Source organism: Lipophrys pholis (assembly GCF_963383615.2).
Source record: "Lipophrys pholis genome assembly, chromosome: 2".
Classification (NCBI taxonomy): Eukaryota; Metazoa; Chordata; class Actinopteri; order Blenniiformes; family Blenniidae; genus Lipophrys; species Lipophrys pholis.
In genome coordinates this window covers 33471395-33489386 of record NC_137636.1, presented here as the reverse complement: position 1 = coordinate 33489386, position 17992 = coordinate 33471395, and the positions used below count along the sequence as shown (strand labels likewise).

Sequence of the window (17992 nt, the reverse complement as noted above, 5' to 3'; positions counted from 1 at the left end):
TATGAAAATCTTTTTTAAAAAGTGCGTGTGTGTGTGTGTGTGTGTGTGTGTGTGTGTGTGTGTGTGTGTGTGTGTGTGTGTGTGTGTGTGTGTTTTTTACAGGACTGCGACTGCTTGGCGAGTCAGGCTCAGCTTGCTAGCATTCTCCTTCGCAGAGAGGGTCCAGACTTCCTGTCCAAAGACGGTACGAACACCCAGACGTTTGGACAAGTGCAAAATCAAGAAGAATATAGAAACATATTTCAGCGAGATCGTCATGAGTCTGAACCTTTCCTGTGATTGCAGAGAACCTGCGAGACGAACTGGAGAGAATCTACAGACGAGCTGGAAGCAGGAAGCTTTGGTCTGATGTCACACACACACACACACACACACACACACACACACACACACGCACACACGCGCTTATATTTTTTTTCTTTCAAGCCATTTTTGCCATTTTTGCAGTGTTTCATGTTTAGGTTTGACTTTTTTGCTGTTTCAGGTTTTTTATTTAAACCATTTTGAACTGTTACCAATTGAACCACAAGTTGAAAACCGTGTGATTTAGTGGAAGCTTGAGGAAGCTGATGTCCCACATGAGGCTCTGGGAGCCGCTGGTTGCACGCCGCTGCTGTAAACACACACCCTGACTTCACCTCACCTGTCTGTTCTCCTCACACACTCTGCTGTCACGTGACCTGTGTCTGATCTGGCTGAACTGTAGGCTGGCAGTGCGCAGTGCCGCTGCCATTATCAAGAAGGTTGCCAGCTCTATAGCTCCTCACATCACCACCATTCTGGTGAACGGGAAACAGGTAATGTTCACAAGACCCCTGCATGTGTCGTCGTCCCAGTTAGCTGGCTAGTGAGCTCGCTCGAGAGCTGTGTGAGGTCCAGCCAAGTCCTCGTTTAACGTTTATCCTCATCAAAACGCTGCACTGGGCTTTTAAGAAAATAGAATTGGTTGAATTTGAGGTTATATTTAACCATATCCCAACACTTAAAGGGGACTTAAAGGCTACGTGTTGGAACTGACTTTCTGTTGATGCGGCAGCAGGTTCTTGTAATTTGACACTGGCCTCATTGTCCCGCCAGCTGCTTCTTCCTTTGACATCGGACTCTCTGAACCTGGTCCACATTGAGCTTTGGAAATACATGCAGACACATCATAAGTCCCCTTTAAGGAATTTAAGGAAGTCAATCTTGTATTTCGACCCTGGCTGAGGAGAATGAATGGATTAAAACTGAGAAGTAGAAAGAGAAAAATAGTCGGGTGTCTTTCAGCCATTTTGAACTTTTCTGTGATTCACCTTCAACCAGTAACTTGAAAGCCCTGCTTACACGAGAACCACTCAGTCTCTGTATATTAGAAATGTTCTCCTTGTACGCAGATGATGGTCTAGTAAGTGGGAGGAAATGTTGACTTTGTTGGAGAAGTTAAATTCTAAAGCGTGAGCAGCACAAACTCTGAATCCTCCATTGTTACTGTTGATCTACCCACACAGAAAAACTACTGACAACAACCACAGCGCCCAATGTGTAGTACTCCTGTGTGTTTCAGGAACTTCAGGAGTCGTTTTCAGTGATTCTCAAAAACCATTGTCGCGTAAACAGTCAAAATTAGAGGCTCTTCCCGATATGCAATATGCCATATTTTAAAAACAAAATATTGTTGATTGCAGAAACTGATGTAATCCAGAGTTGAGGGACGCGTTGGTGTGTGAAAACTCCCCTCTTCCCATTCATTGTCTATGTGAAACGCACCGTGCTGCATGCTGGGAGCGGTGCAGCACCTTTGGAGCTGCGTTGTGTCGCGTCGCGTCCGGAGCTGACCTCGGCTCATTTACATAAAGTGGAATGTATCCAGCTTTATGTAAAATTAGGCTCTGAGCGTGGAGGTCTGACACGTCGCAAAAATTTTGCTAAAACATCTAAACTAGCAGTCGCGGAACCAAAACGAGGACAGACTCAGCAACTGGACAGGTCCTTTCTCACCTCCAGCTTTTCACTTAAACGTAACAGAAGTTTGCTGTTTTCTCTTGAATGTTGTCGTGTAAATGGGGCTTCAACTGACCGGTATTGACAGTTATAACCGAGCCATGGGCCAGTATCCTGCCCCGACATTAACCGGCCGAACCTTCAGACCTCCTGGGCTGGGACAGCAAGAACACCCGGCTAACTCTCACACAGGCATGAGTTTGTGCGAGCCAGCTGGCAGACGTGTGGTCAGTGTTTTCTCTCCACTAACCAGCCTCCTCTGTTCTGTGAGCTTCAGCGCTGCACACTGCAAATAGAACAGAGTCTGTTTCCACCCCGGGTCCTTTTGATTCGCTGTGTCCAGGGAGGACTCCAGCCTCCGTAGAGAACCTGCGTTATGGCTTTAATGAGGTTTGGATGTTGCTCCAGTGCGTTCTCAGATCAGTTTCCCTGAGCTTCAGTGTGTTTGAGATCTGCTCTAATACACCAGATTCATTTCAATGGATCAATAAGAAGCCTCTTCAGCCTGTGATCCTGTTTGTTCCCCTCACTGTGTCGCGGACCACAGATAAACGGCATGATTAGTATACACACTGCAGTATCTACTGAAAAGGGTTTTTTTGTCGCAGTTTGACACTGATACGGTGTGTCTGATCATCTAAAGTCAAGAAAAGCAACAGCAAATGAGATTATTTCTCTTCCTCGGGGAGTGAAACCCAAAGTGAAAAAGTTTAGTACGCTCGCCACCAATGAATTCATCTCTAGGAAACTATTTCAAACAAGTTTCTCAGGTAAAATGCAGGTATTTATTAAATGTAGGGAATGTCTTCAGTGACCTTCATCAGTCCAGACAGCCAGTTGAGGATTTGTCTGATATTGCTTCTCCTTTGTCCAGGTGGAGGCTCTCGGAGTGAATGACCTGTTTTTGAACCGTCTTTGTTCATTATCAACTATGATGTCACATATTTTGGTGAAACTGAACCATGGGGAACCTTCGGGTTGGGCGATGCAACATTACCATCAGATCTTCTGGTTTGTTTTGTTTCTAATTGAAAGTGTCCAAAACTAAGGTCCGGCATCCGAAAGCAGAAGATGTAATCAGATTCCAACCGAGAGGGAGCAGCTCTGTTCTGTTTGTGGTTCACTGACTCATTAAAAACTGAGCACACGCTGAGTTTCGATGACTAAATGTGAGTGTTTCATCCAGCAGCTGCTGTTTTGTGTGTCTGATGTTACTTTTTCTCACGACTGACACCTCAGCGTTTTATTGTATGCTGTTTAATTAATTAACGAGGTTTTAGCAGAGAGAAATCTGATTAAGTGAAAATAAGCCCAGAGGCTGGTTTTCAACTGGCTGGGAAAAAAATAAATAAATAAATAAATTCACACTTCAATTTACTTTCTCATTTACGTAACATCGGCCAGGAAGTGAAGCTTGAAATAGGTTCCTTCACAAAGCTTCAGCGGCGACGCCACGTCAAGCCTCCTAAACATTAAAGCTCCTCGCAGGTCGTATCCAGCGCGCCTTTGTGTTTCTGCAGGTTTAACACACACACACACACACGCACACACACACACACGCACACGCACACGCACACACACACACACGAGTTGCTCTCAGCACTTAATAAAAGGAGTTTGTGTTGCAGTTGATTATATTCATGAGCCCATCAATGAAATTATTTCATGTGATCACCTGTTCTGTGAGAATGGCTTCAGCCTGTGTGTATGTGAGCGTGTGTGTGTGTGAGTGTGTGTTTGGGTGTGTGTTTCCATAGCAACCACGGCTTCCGGCTCCCATGTGAAGATAACCACAGCCTGCGTGCTGATCTGTCCTCATAGGATTCCTGCAGGAACGAGGAGGCAGCCTGATGCCTGCGCTGAATCTCATAAGCAATGAATCCAAAAATGAGTGAACATTAAAATATTTCAGGGGATTTGGGCCTTAACATCATAAATTAGGGCTACAACTAACATTCAAGCTGTTTGTGTGCAGTGTAAAATGTTTCTCATGACACGAGGAGATGAATGATTACCCTTTTTCATCAACTGTTGTATTTTAGGATATTAATGACAATGATTATCGATAGATTCTCTATTTCATCGTAACGCTGTCTGTGCCGCACACAGAGGGATAAGACGTAGTGCTGACTCACACAGGCTGAAGGTACACTGTGCTGAATTTAAAATTCTTCTTGTAAAGCTTCTTTATTCACTCAGTCTCCACTGAGCTTCAGTCCCGCTCAGACGTCACACTTCACTGCTGCTTGGCTGTTAACTGACGATTGTAATGGTTTTTCAGATATTGTGAGTATAATATGCATTAATTGTAATTGTAGTAACTGTTGGAGTTTGAAAGTTCACTTTACATTCAAAATCAAGGTACTGTAATTTCATAATAGTTGGAGTCTAGTTCGAGTTTATGTGGCTTTTCTTATGGCAACATTTATGAAAGTGTTTTATTAAGATTTGCTTTAGTAAAGATTAGCGAAACAAAATGGCTGCAGAACCAGACTCAGGGGAGGACTTTCTGCAGAACCAGACTCAGAGGAGGACTTTCTGCAGAACCAGACTCAGAGGAGGACTTTCTGCAGAACCAGACTCAGAGGAGGACTTTCTGCAGAACCAGACTCAGAGGAGGACTTTCTGCCGTTTCACTTGCTGTTGTTGGATAGAAAGAGAGAAACTGACAGAAACAGAGAGCAACAAGCAACTATTACTGTGACATTGAGTAGCTTGTCCTTGTAAGTACATGTAATGCACAGCATCTTCTATGGTTCTAGTTTGCGTTACTTTATGGTAGGAGTTTCTGTCTGCACATTCTGATTACTTCTCCCTTTTTCGGAATCGCTCCATCTGGTGGTATAAAGTGGTATTACAAGCCGGGACATCATTGGTAGAGAAAACCAACATGACATGTCCTCCCTCGGTGTCGACTGCTCCAGCTTCCTTTAGATGATTCAACTACACATCTCACATGTTGTACCTTTAAAGTCCGAGCTGCTAGCTGTTGCTGTCATTAAGCCAAGATTGTTTTTGTCTTTTCGCCCACTAGGTCTGTTGTCCGTCTTGCTGCCAGTCTCTTAACTAAGCTAGTGGACAGCCTTGCCCCCAGTATTACTAGTATTTTAGTGCATGGCAAGCAGGTAAGTTAACCCTTTAGACCGCAGGGTAATATCTGTCCTGTCTGTATGATCTTTATGTTTTCAGAGATTTTAATGTTCACTGATTGGAAGAGATTGAATTGACAAAAAGGGAAGCTCCTCATGCTGTCATCCTATGGGAAGTGCATGAACCAGCTTCACGCTGCCACTCTTCTTCACAGCTCACCTCCATTGTGTGTGTGTGTGGTTTGAGAGCGCCGGCCTGCCCACTACAGAGGCCTAATCTGCACCGTGGCCAGACGCACTCACACATTGTGACCTGAGAATGTGTCTGATGCCGCTCCCTCGAGCCGGATGAGTCTCCGCGCATCATTTCCCGTCAAGTGTTATTCAGAGATTAGCCTCCTCTCAAGAGTGTCAGTTATCTCGCCTCATTTTTACCCTTCTGAACAGTTTTAGGCATTTCATTATGCTGAAGTAGCTGAAGGTGTGAATCTGCATATAGATTGCCTACCGGAGGGAGAGCTTCTCTCCACGTGATTGGAAAAGCTGATTTCAGATGTGAGTCGCGGTGTTCCTCCGCTTACAATAACAGCCCAGCTGGAGGAAATAAGAGGCGCCACCCCATTTAAGTCATCCCGACTCCACTTTTTCTTATATTCCCTCATTGTAAGGACCTTTTGTTAGAAGCTGGAGCAACTTTATCATCAGCTCCAGGCTTCTCTTTGCTCAGTTCAGATTTCTTTAGGTCGGAGATTTCATCAGCTGAAGGGGAAAGTGTGTCCTCTCATCACAACATGGCTGAGGTGTCATTTCTGTCGGGGCAAGCAAAGACGAGAGCGATTCTGGGGAATTGTGTGGCTCTGAGAGGAGGCCTATGAGACATGCACTTTAGAGGGATCACTGCACGCACACACCGTGCACGTGCATGTGCACGTGCTTAAACCAACATGTGCATGGAGCTTCCTCTGAGGTGCAGAACTCACACTGTGCGTGCGTGTGTCAGGTGACCCTGGGTGTTTTCGGCCATGAGGAGGAGGTGATCTCCAACCCGCTGTCTCCGGGGGTGATCCAGGGCATCATCTACAGCAAGTGCTGCCGTCACGGCGGGGAGCGGGAGGCCGTGCTGCAGCAGGAGCTGGTCATACACATCGGATGGATCATCTCCAACAACCCGGAGCTGTTCAGCGGCATGCTCAAGATCCGAGTCGGGTAAGACAGAGTGGTGATTTCCTGTTTTTTTCTGGGGTTGACGGAAGGAGACAAGACAGGAAATGTGTCAGTGGCCTGTCATTTCTCTCGGCTGCTTCAGCCGTCAGATATTTATATTGTGTAAATTTGACTTGATATTTGAGGCTATTTTCAGATTTTCTTTTACATTTTGCACCAGATAAGTTCAATTCACTTCTATTTATGTAGCGCCAAATACAACACAGTGAATCCAAGAGACTTTTTCAGAGAAAACAACAACAATTCCACATGAACAAGTAGAGGAGACGGAAAGGAAAAACTCACTTTTCACAGGAATAAACCTGCAGAACCAGACTCAGAGGAGGAGACAGATTATTAGGGGCTAGAAGAAGAGAAATGAAGAAGACAGACAGATTATTGGGAGGGATTCAAACTCTGGTTCAGGTTGAGTGAAGTCACGCTGGAGGTTCTTCTGATACATCGGGTCAAAAAGAATCTCCATGAACCTTCAGCCACCTGCTGCTGTGAGTTAGTTTGCTTGTGGTTTGTGACTAATCCAAAGTTGTGTTAACAGCAGTTTGAGTTGTGTTTTTGCTGGATGTCAGTTTCCCTCCCGGTCCTCAGCAGCCGATTTGAATAAACCCCACCAGCTATATCTGCATGCCCGTGGGAAAGATTATCCTAAAATGAGGTGCACTGCAATCCGAAGGCAGCAGAAAGCAATTTCACAACCGAGCAACTGTAACCAGGTTCTTAGTCAATGCTGCTGTTTTCCTTTTAATGGCAGAACAATATTCTGCATCGACACTAACAGGAGGCTCACAGAGCCTCTGCTCTCACGCTGGCTAAACACTGAAGTTGTGCTAATTGTTTCCTTTGACGACTCCTGGCGTCAGACAATCGGTCCACGGGTCTCCATCACTGAGTCCCATTGTCCATTGTTCGTGTTCATGTAGAGCAGATTGCACGTGCGTGCGTGCGTGCGTGCGTGCGTGTAGATTCATTACAAAAACAAAACAGAACCAGACTTGATTTTCCAGACGTTTGAGTGTTTACATGTGACTGAACGATCCGGATCAGATCTGAGAGGTTTGGTTGTGCGTGTGTGCGTGCAGGTGGATCGTCCAGGCCATGAAACACGAGCTGAAGATCCGAGCCGGCCCGCTGCCTCCTCAGGACATCTACCAGCTTTCGCCCAGCGACATCAAGCAGCTGCTGCTGGACGTGTTGCAGCCGCAGCAGACTGGCAGGTACCGACCGGGACGTTCACCACGCCGTTCACCACGCCGCCGCCTTTCTTCTCTCCTCGTCTGCTTGGAAGACACAGTCTTTATCGGGATGCATTGACTTCTGCTATAATCCTTTTAGTTTTAATTATCTTATCTCCTGCCTCGTCGACGTTCGTATCTCATGATCTGCAGCTGCCACAGCCCAATTTTCCCGGTTGGAATGAGTAAACTTTAATCTCCAATCTAATCTAATCTGAACTAGTGAGTCAGACTGTGTTTGTGTGTCTGGCCTCAGGTCCTGGCTGAACAGGCGTCAGATCGATGGCTCTTTGAACAGGACCCCGCTGGGTTTCTATGACCGCGTGTGGCAGATCCTGGAGAGGACCCCCTACGGCATCATGGTGGCCGGGACGCGCCTCCCACAGGTACCGGCCGCCCCCGGGGACGCTGGGTAAAGGTGACGCTGTGCTGTCAGCGAGCAGAGAAAGGTCACGGAGCGCTGAGTGGGAGGTTTCAGTGCCTGAACTTTACTGAACTGTAAAGAGAAACACATCAGTCCCCCAGCTACTCTTTCATTTCAGCTGCTCATGACAGCCTATATGCTGACAGTGAACATATGCATCTCCACTGAGTCTGTGATTATTTAAACATATGCCTGCTGTTTCGCCTGCGTTCATTCCTCACAAAACATTTGGAGTTTTTGGCTTTCGGGTGAAATGTATAGAACAAGTTGCTGCTCCAGTATGAAAGGAGAAGCATGCAGTTGGGATTTGTTCATCTCAAACTAGTTTTTGAAGCGATAGCCAACAACAGTGGAGACATGTCTGCGTCTCCATAACTGTCATGTGGCCTCGGGCATCAATTCCAGCTTGACGACGATGTCTCCTGACGTTCACTGGTGGTCTTATGGTCAGCAGAGGCCTGATGGTCATTCAGGTTCTGGTTCCAGAGTTACGAGCCTCTACACGGCCACTCACCTGATCCAGAGGGTTTCTATGGACTCAGCTCTGGAGAAAGTACAGGTCACCCTGGTTAAGGTCCTTCAGTCTGCAGCAGCCGTTCACTAATGATGATGCCACCTCCATGCTGCTGGAGCGTCGTCGTCCATGAAGGTGAACGGAGGTGCTGCTCCTGCAGGATGACAGTGACTGGATGAACGATGTTCTCCAGGTAGCCTGGGCTTCACTGTACCGCTCACAAAGTGTATCACACCTCCACCACCAGAGGCTCGTCTGTTCGCAGCAGTGGCTGGTGCAGAGCGTCTCCTACATCACTTCTGCTCATCGCGAATGGACTGTCAATAGAGGGCAGCACTGAGGCCCACTGGTCAACTCTAACCGAAGCAGGACTTTTATTGGTCCATTCACGGATCAAACAGCTGATTTTAATGTTTTGTTTACGCTCCTTGTGGAAAGGTTGTAGTGCATTTCCTGAAAATTCACCCCAAAGCCCGACATCCCAAACATTTTGAGAAGAGTGTCCCTGAGGTAAAGTTTCAGTAACTAGTAACTGAAATTGGAAGAGCAGCTCTGCACCCTTCACTGGTTCCTACTGTCCTCCATGACCTTGTGTCCTTCCTCGTGTCTCTGCAGCAACCCACGCTGTCAGACATGACCATGTATGAGATGAACTTCTCCCTGCTGGTGGAGGACACGCTGAAGAACATCGTGCTGCCCGAGTACAGACAGATCATCGTGGAGGTGAGCAGCCTGGGACACCAGCTCTGAGTGCATTTGTGTGTTTTCATGTGCTTCAGCCGTCTTGTTTTCTTCTGAACTGCCTCTTGTTAGTAGTGTACCTGATGTTCTCCTCTCCTCTCTTCCTCTTCCCCTCCTGCCCTTCTTCTGCCCTCCTCCTCCTCCCCTCCTCCTCCCCTCCTTCTCTCCTCCTGCCCTCCTCCTCTCTGTCCTCCTCCCCTTCTTCTGCCCTCCTCCTGCCTTCCTCTTCCCCTCCTCCTGCCCTCCCACTATCCTCCTCCTCCCCTCCTCCTCCTGCCCCCCCCCCCCCCCCCCCTCTCCTCGTCCTCCTCCTGTCCTCCTCCTCCTCCACCCCTGCTCCTGCCCTCCTCCTGGGGGAGTAGCTCCTCATGGTGGTGTCCATTGTGCTGGAGAGGAATCCTGAGCTGGAGTTTGGAGACAAGGTGGATCTGGACAGTTTGGTGAAAGAAGCTTTCAACGATTTCCAGAGAGACGGGAGTCGGTTGGACGGAGCGGAGAAGCAGGTGGAGCTGCAGGAAGTTTGACTGTTTTCTCTCTGAATCTGAATTTTTACATCAACGCACTAAATAAATGTTCACACGAGCCGCGATCTTCTGAAGAGCTGCTTTAATTAAAAGCTCCCGGCTGCTGTTTTCCAATTCATTAAGGCCTTATTACATTTCCCGAGGGTTTATTTTCCTTTCTCAGGTTTTTAAAAAGCTTCATTTTACTTGTCGACTCAGAATCAGTCACATTTTATCCATACAGGTTTTCTTTTTTCATGTATTCTGGTACAAACCGGAGATCATCATGAGGACACAGAAACAGGAAAATAAAAACATTTATAAATGAAATGAGTGATTGGAATGGAAAAGGAAAGACATTGTTTATAATACCTTTAAAAACTATACAAGTTAAGGTAGCAAAAAAACATAAAAGCAACATAAACAAAAACTAAAAAGATCATTTTTTTCATTTACTTTTTCATTTATTCACAGAGAATATTCAAATTCTTTCTTTACATTTCATGTTTATTTTGAACTTTTAAAACAAAAGATTTCACATTAGTCATCAGCTGCATCAAAATAGTATAATATAAACAAATAGCCTTTTAGAAGATGCACAACATATTAAATCCCACCTCTTTATAATGAAAATAATACTAATAATCAAATAATACAAGAATAAATTCACCCTACACATATTCAAACTATTAAATGAATTACATTAGTGATGGACAGACATGGGTATTTACATTTCTGTTCAGATTAACATAAATACTGTTGTTAAAGTTTTTTAAATAATTCTGTGTTTTTGTTTATGTATCATGTGTTATTGAAATATATATTTGTGTGTGTATATATCTGCCCATATAAACTTTAAGGAAGGCAAACCTATACATATATGCATAGATGTACATGTTATATACACTCTTCATACCTTTTTAAATGTTTTACATTCTACAGTTTAACCCCGCACAACCAGACAAAGCCACACATAACCAATACAACTAAATAAAACACAACTTGAAGTAGTTTGGAGGAAACGACTGTTTAAAAAACAAAAAAACAAACAAATGTTGTCTATGAACTGAAGATCAGTGTTTTTGTGTGTTGCAGGATAACATGGAGGTGTTCTACAACACGTCAGCGGTGGGAAAACGAGGGACGTCCAGCTACCTGACGAAGGCCGTGATGATCCAGCTGCTGCAGGGCGACATCAAGCCCTGCAAGGACGACCCCTGCTCCGTCAGCTAGACTGTCGGCTCCGTCAGATTGACTGACACCAGTCTCTCACACTGCGGAGCTCATCACCAGGATTAGATAACCTCTAACCTAAATACTCACTTTCAGTCACAGTGGAGGAGTAGTTGCAGCATCACAGACTGTTTTGGTTTATTATGCAGTTTAAATGTCCACGTTAAATTCTCTGTAAGCTTTCTGAGGTAATCACCTCTTGTGCATGCCGTTTGATAGCCTCACGACTCAGAATGACCTCAACTGACTACACAAACAATGATGACGCCGTACAACCACAACCCAATACAAAATCGCACCAAACGACGAGCATGACCACGATCGGATGCAACAGAAATTAGGAATCTGAATGAAAACAGAAACTGTCCACAAGACACACAGAGACCGAGACAAACTGATTCTGAGACAAGAAAACCACAAAGAGACACACGACTGCAGAAAAGAAGAACTCGCAAAGTTAGAAACATCAACATTATGATAAATACACACAGAGACAGTGTGTGTCCTCTGCAGGGTTTTCTTCATCATCTGCCAAGGATCAGTTGCACACACACACACACACACACACACACACACGATAACATGGAAGTTCTCACTGAAGGTAAATTCACGTGACGACAGATCAGCTGAGCTCTGCTTTAAAGGCTAACAGCATGCGAAGCTAACAAGTTGAAGTTACTCTGGAAGGAAAGTGTGAGACATTTCCCTGATGAGCTCATCGATCCTCATCAATAGATCATTTAGAGAAAAAGGTCTTAAAGATTTGTGACATTTGATTGAATTTGTGATATTTGATGTCTGATTCATCTTCCTCTTCATGCTTCTTGTAGACGTCCATCCCGTGTTTGTTTGTTTGTTTGCTCTGTCTGTGTAGAGGGACACGTCATCCTCTGCTGCATGACGCCAGCAGCTGTTTGCGTCGCTGTTGTGAGAGTTTTCCTCTGAAGGCTCAAACACACATTGAGTTGTGTGTTCACGATGGGGTGTGCATGACGAAGACGGCTGCTCGTCTTCACAAGAGGCTGTTTTGTGGAACGCCGGCCACAGAAACGACTGCTGCCATCCCTCCGTAGAGGTGATGGAAAGCTGCTGTGACTCCTGTGAAGGCGGGCTTCACCGAGCATCACAGTGTGTGTTCATATGTGCGTGTTTGTGTCTCATTTGCCCATGTATTAAGAAAATTAATATTTTTAACTCACACTGTGGCTTGGAAGAATAAAGTTGTGGACTCTCTAAAGAATCATTGTACGTTCCTGTTGTGTTCATTTCATGTGAAATAATGTTGTTCTCGTAAGACTAAATAGTGTGAGAATACATAGATTTTCTAATAATACATATATTTTGTAATATATACATTGATAATACACACATTTAACTGACAGAAGAAGACTTGTGCTTTTGTTTCCTGTTCGATCTTCACAAGTTGTAATAATATATATTAATAAGCCAAATATTAGTCAATCTGACATAAATCTGAGCTGCGTGGTTTGAGGGAGTCAAACGCACACACACACACACACACACACACACACACACACACACACACACCATTTAAACGCTTCAACATTTATTCAGATCTGATTTAATGATTTGTGTCGTAACTGTGGATGTGAATGAATGTTTTCTCAACATACAATATATAGTAAATATTTCACCATAACATTAATAATATCTGACAAAGCAGTACAAACTGACCACAAACACACAAGTTTCAGCATTTTGAGTTTTAAAATCACTGAATGGGTTTTAGCCACCTCAAAGACGAGTTTATTACTTACTCCTGTCCCATGAAACACTCAATTTGACTTACTACAGTTATAGGGACGACGTTGAAAAATAATTCCCAACAATTCCGACAGGGTGGGATGTCGACGCTAATTAAGTCCAAGTTCTAAGATCCAATTTGTCGTCTCAAGTGTTTATTTGTGCGCACTGTTGGCACTACAATGGTGTCAGAGATGTGATGAAGAAATGTCAAATCTGCTGAAATATGACGGTGCGAACCAGCTGGAGCAATGCGTCAGGTCTAGACTGCAGCGACACACAACAGCTGGACAGAATAAGAAACCACCACACATCTGTGAAACTGATCCTCCTGGATCTGGTCCCAGAGGAAGAGCGAGACCTGAGACTGTGGCGCTGGTTTGGGCCGTGTTCATCACAGACAGCTGAAAGACAATAGCTGAACAACCGCCACCACAGAGATGGAGAAAGTCTGGACACTTTTGCTGAGGACATTCGGCTGCACGTCCGGTGGGGACACCCCGGCGTCCCTGTGGGGGCACAGGAAGTTACCTCTCCACGCATTCCTGCAGGAACTAGCTTCTGAATGGCAACGCCCCAGACCCTGGAGAAATCGCTCCAGGAGGTGGAAGGAGGCGCTCAACCCTGTTTCTGGATGGCTGAATACGACTGGGAGGGGATGGTCCAGTCACTGACGGTCCAGCCACCGATGGTCCAGTCACTGACGGTCCAACCACTGACGGTCCAGTCACTGACGACCGACCCAGAAGCAACAATTATCAGGTGGAGGATCTCCTCTCCCCTCCCCTCAGCCTTCGCTAGACATCAGCTGGGAGAAGGTTTGTCTTAAATAGAGAGTTTGGAATCTTCTACATTTATTTTCAGGTTGAAAATAAATAGAACTGCTGCTCTGCTAAACCTGCTTCCTTTCCAGTTAACAGATTCACAGTGTTTTCAAACAGTCCCAACATGTGATCATTAACACGTTAAAACAAGATGAAATACTCATCACAACCAGTACCTTCATTTTATCATCACTGTATCAAACAACCCTGAAAATAGTCACACTGAAAAAGCTGTAATCTGTTTGAGTGAAGCATTGAACAGAATACCTTCCGTTGGTTTTCTGTTGTCAATAAATGGACATCTTTATAGATTAGTTACCCGACTGAATCAAAGTTGAATGTAGAATCAAAGGGAAATTTAATTGATCGGGAAAAGTGTATGGATGCTCAGCCCTATGTTGGATTCCCCATTCTGTCCGTAAATCCATGTTTATTAGAGGGTAGTGAGAAGGTGTCCAGAGAACGATCACTCAGAGTTTATATGGTGTTAATGTCCTGAGCGAGAACTGAATGAAGACTTGGTGGTGATGTTGCGTCACGTGAGCAGCAGTCAGCCCGTGGTCCCCCGGCTCTGGCTCTTGCTCCAGACTGGATCCACTGGGTGAAAGGGCCACATCTGCTTATCACCAGCAGTGTGGAGTCAGAAAGGCTCCAGATATTGATGTATGACCAGCAGAAAATCAAGAAACTGTCTGTCTGCTATTTGAAGCCATGAGTGTCTGGAGAGTGCGAACCACTGCACCACCGTATGGCCAAGAAGAAAATCTCAAGACGACGCAAAGGAGAGTGAGTTATTGGTTTTAAATGAACTTTGTGGTGTGACTGCTGTCAGGAAGTCTCTATTGTTCATCTGGTCCAGATGTTCATCTTGAAGTGTCTTGCTGCTCAACATTTCCTCCTTCTTCAACAATAAGAGTTGATTCAGCTGAAACTCTTTGGTGTGTCGGTTGTTTGACTTGTTCGTAAAGACGAGCATCGTGAAGTCCAACCTGAGTCACAGATCTGGAGGACTTCCTGTCCAGATGACAGCTAATGAAGCTCATACTGAAGGAGAACAGCTCCTGGTGTCCACTGCAGATCCTGTGAATGTGTCCCCTTCTTCTTTCTCACTGATGATGATGATGTTCACCGGGCGTCAGCGACAGAAACATGACGTGAAGATTTCTGCTGGTATTTCTTCACACTGCATCCAAAACACATGATCTTATTCTGATAAGCTGATCTGTGTCACACACGTCCTGTGATGTGAGGGTGTGATTTGATATAAACCTGCAGGGGGAGGAGCAGCTGTGTTCAGGTGAGTCAGGTACAAGAGTACAACCAGAAAACCATGAAGTGAAGTACGGAGTGAGTCCAGTCGACTGAGTCGGTGACAGTTCGTCCAACTTCTGGCTTCTAATGTACAAGTGTGAGTTTATGTCAGTGTGTGCGTGTGTGCGTGTGTGCGTGTGTGTGTGTGTGTGTGTGTGTGTGTGTGTGTGTGTGTGTGTGTGTGTGTGTGTGTGTGTGTGTGTGTGTGTGTGTGTGTGTGTGTGTGTGTGTCCTGATTCCCTCTCAGCTGACTGAAGATGTGTGATGTGGATGAAGAGGACAGATCAGAGTGTATTTGTGGATTCTGGACTCTGAGAGAGCAGCTGGCGTTTCTTACCTGTTCACACAGAGTAGTTTCTGTTTGCTCAAAGTGTCTGTCAGTTTGTTGATCTTCAGGCTGACTTTGGCAGTTTCATGGCTCACACTGCAGTTTGCTGTTGTCATTCAATATAAATACAGCTGCACTCAAAACTATTCAAGCCTCAAGGAAAATCAGGTTTCTACCAAAATACACACGTTTCAATCTGATTTTAATAAAGGAATCAAAAGATAACTATTGAAAAACACAATTCTGAAAGTGGTTTCTCCATATGCAAAACAATATGCTTCTTTTAATTTGGATGTTGCCTTAAGTCACTAATTCACCAGGGCCCGGTTGTTCAAAACTGGGTTATTTTAACCACTAGTTAAGCCCTAACAGCCGGTTAAATCCTTAACCCGCCGTTAGCTCTACCACCAGGCTCTAACGCCGTCCTGGTGTGAAGGCTGGATGGCCGGGGAGGGGCCAATACTTACCTGTCCTTGTTAACTGATGCCAATGTCAATACTCACCTGCATGATAACCAAACACACATTTACAACTGCACACTGTTCTAGCCGCATGCCATAAAACATGGAATAAAAGGCTCATGTTGCTACTCAGTCCGAGAGCGTTATTGTTGCAGGCAAGTAGCTTTGATTCCATATCTTCTGGCATGCAGATACCTGTCATAAAACCTCCCTTTTACGAAGTATCCATCGGTTCCACGTTCTCTGTAATTATCCATCATCATCAGTCTGTGTCATGTTCCAGTCAGGTTGCTCTGGTTCCCTCCAACTAATGCTGACCTTCTCCACCTTGTCTATCTCAGTCTTGGCTTCTTTGACCACAACATGACACACAGTTCAGTCAGCCACATTCAAAGGTGGAATCAGCTTGTAAAGTATCTAAATCTATTTGGTCCTTTCAAGACAGCTGCTGTCACTCAACATATTGAAATGTGTTAGAGAGAGAGAGAGAGAGAGAGAGAGAGAGAGAGAGAGAGAGAGAGAGAGAGAGAGAGAGAGAGCGAGAGAGAGACTGTTACTGAGCGCAGATTCTGGTTTATGTTCACCCGGTTCTAATACTGTGTGTATGTGTATGTGTGCGTGTGTGTGCAAATGTGTTTGTGTGTGTGTGTGTGTGTGTGTGTGTGTGTGTGTGTGTGTGTGTGTGTGTGTGTGTGTGTGTGTGCGTGTGCGTGTGCGTGTGCGTGTGAGTGTGTGCGTGCGTGCGTGCGTGCGTGTGCGTGTGTGTGTGTGTGTGTGTGCGTGCGTGCGTGCGTGCGTGTGTGTGTGTGTTTGTAGAGGTCAGCAGATCAGACACACAGCAGACTCTTCAGGATCCGGCAGGATTTCTCTGAAGAGCTGCCGGTCCAAACGTTCTTCACCAGACTTGAGTAGTGAACCTGGACCTTCACACACAAAGTAAGAAACTCTTTGTTTTTTTAATTTTCTCAAAACTCTCTGAGTGAGAGATGTTGTGCTCACTTTAAGATTCCACTCCAATATTTTCAACCAGTGTGAGAGTTGAAGCGTTTAGCATTGTCGATGCACCGTGTATTCAGACCCAGACTTCCTGTTGCGGTCTCCACCTCCATGAACACACACCACCAGGCTCTAATGCTCTAATGCTCTAACCCTCTAACGCTGTCCTGGTGCCAATGCTGGATGGCCGGGGTGGGGTCAAAACCTACTGTATCTCTGTATTTCTTGAACAGTCCTTGTTAACTGATGCCAATGTCAATATCTACAAACACATATCCCTCAAACCAGCTGTTTGAAAAGTTTCAATCTGGTTTCCGGCCTTCACACTCCACTGAAACAGCTCTGATTAGGGTCACAAACAACCTGCTGATGGCAGCAGATGCTGGCTCACCCTCTCTCCTTATCCTCCTTGATCTTTATGCAGCATTTGACACTGTTGACCACACCATCCTACTCCACCACATCCATCAGGCTTCGCGACACTGCTCTTGACTGGTTCCTGTCATACCATACAAACAGAACAGAATACATTTCAATTGGTGGAGCCAAGTCAAGAACACAAACTGTCACCTGTGGTGTTCCACAAGAGTCTGTCCTCGGTCGGACCCTCTTCATGCTATACATGCTTCCTCTTGGTCAAATGATCACCTACTACAAATTATGCTTCCACTTTACAACACCCAACTTTACATAAAAATGGACCCTCGTCCTTGGTCTGCTTCAGAATCTACCTCACGCCCACCATCAACCTCCACCCTGACCGTCTGCCTGGAGGAGATAAAGGCATGGATGAACCACATTTCCTCCAACTGAACACCTCCAAACAGATTTTGCATTGGTCCTGTGTTTATTGTTGCGCAATGACGCACATAGGTGGTTAAGCGGCCAGTCACAACTCTGCATACATCTTACTATATTCTCTGCGGTGGAACCACACAACAGATTTGGGGCTGGGTACCCTTTACCTTACCATACCATGCTCGGCTGTACTGCACATTGGATACAAGGCTTTGGAATTTATGAATTAAATGAAAAGCAGGTCTACAATGCAATGCAAGTTTTAGTTTCATTCTGAAAGAGGTGTCTTGCAAAACCTTGTAACCTACTGCCTTTGATTAAGAGATATATTAGCAGTATTTTAGTATTCCTAAACTAAAACGCATGGAACTCCATATTCTCACCTTCATGTCCACATGAACCCAAAGTCAAACCTGGTGAAGATCAAGCTCTAATGTCAAACAGGAGGAGTTCAACAAAGTGTCCTCTCTCATAACGTCCTGCCCTTTCTGTGTCTCATTACAGATTTTCTGACTGAACTCTGCGATTCTCACTGTGAAGTGATTTCCTCTGCTCTGAAGTCTGACCCCTCCC

At 45.2% G+C, this 17992-nt stretch overlaps 1 protein-coding gene across 3 annotated transcripts in view; it reads left to right on the top strand.

The window, feature by feature from the left end:
- phkb (phosphorylase kinase, beta) overlaps positions 1-12184 on the top strand; it is a 145827-nt gene extending 133643 nt beyond the window's left edge. For 2 of the 3 annotated variants that reach the window (XM_080493391.1, XM_080493389.1), the window contains 9 exons: positions 103-184; positions 286-343; positions 5015-5105; positions 6070-6275; positions 7370-7504; positions 7779-7908; positions 9076-9183; positions 9564-9704; positions 10800-12184. In XM_080493391.1, coding sequence (XP_080349517.1) covers positions 103-184; positions 286-343; positions 5015-5105; positions 6070-6275; positions 7370-7504; positions 7779-7908; positions 9076-9183; positions 9564-9704; positions 10800-10937 — 1089 coding nt within the window. In that variant the 3' untranslated portion in view covers positions 10938-12184. Of the gene's footprint in view, positions 1-102; positions 185-285; positions 344-706; positions 798-5014; positions 5106-6069; positions 6276-7369; positions 7505-7778; positions 7909-9075; positions 9184-9563; positions 9705-10799 lie in introns of all 3 variants that reach the window. The other variant, XM_080493390.1, reaches the window with a different exon arrangement.
- Positions 12185-17992: the final 5808 nt, after the last annotated feature.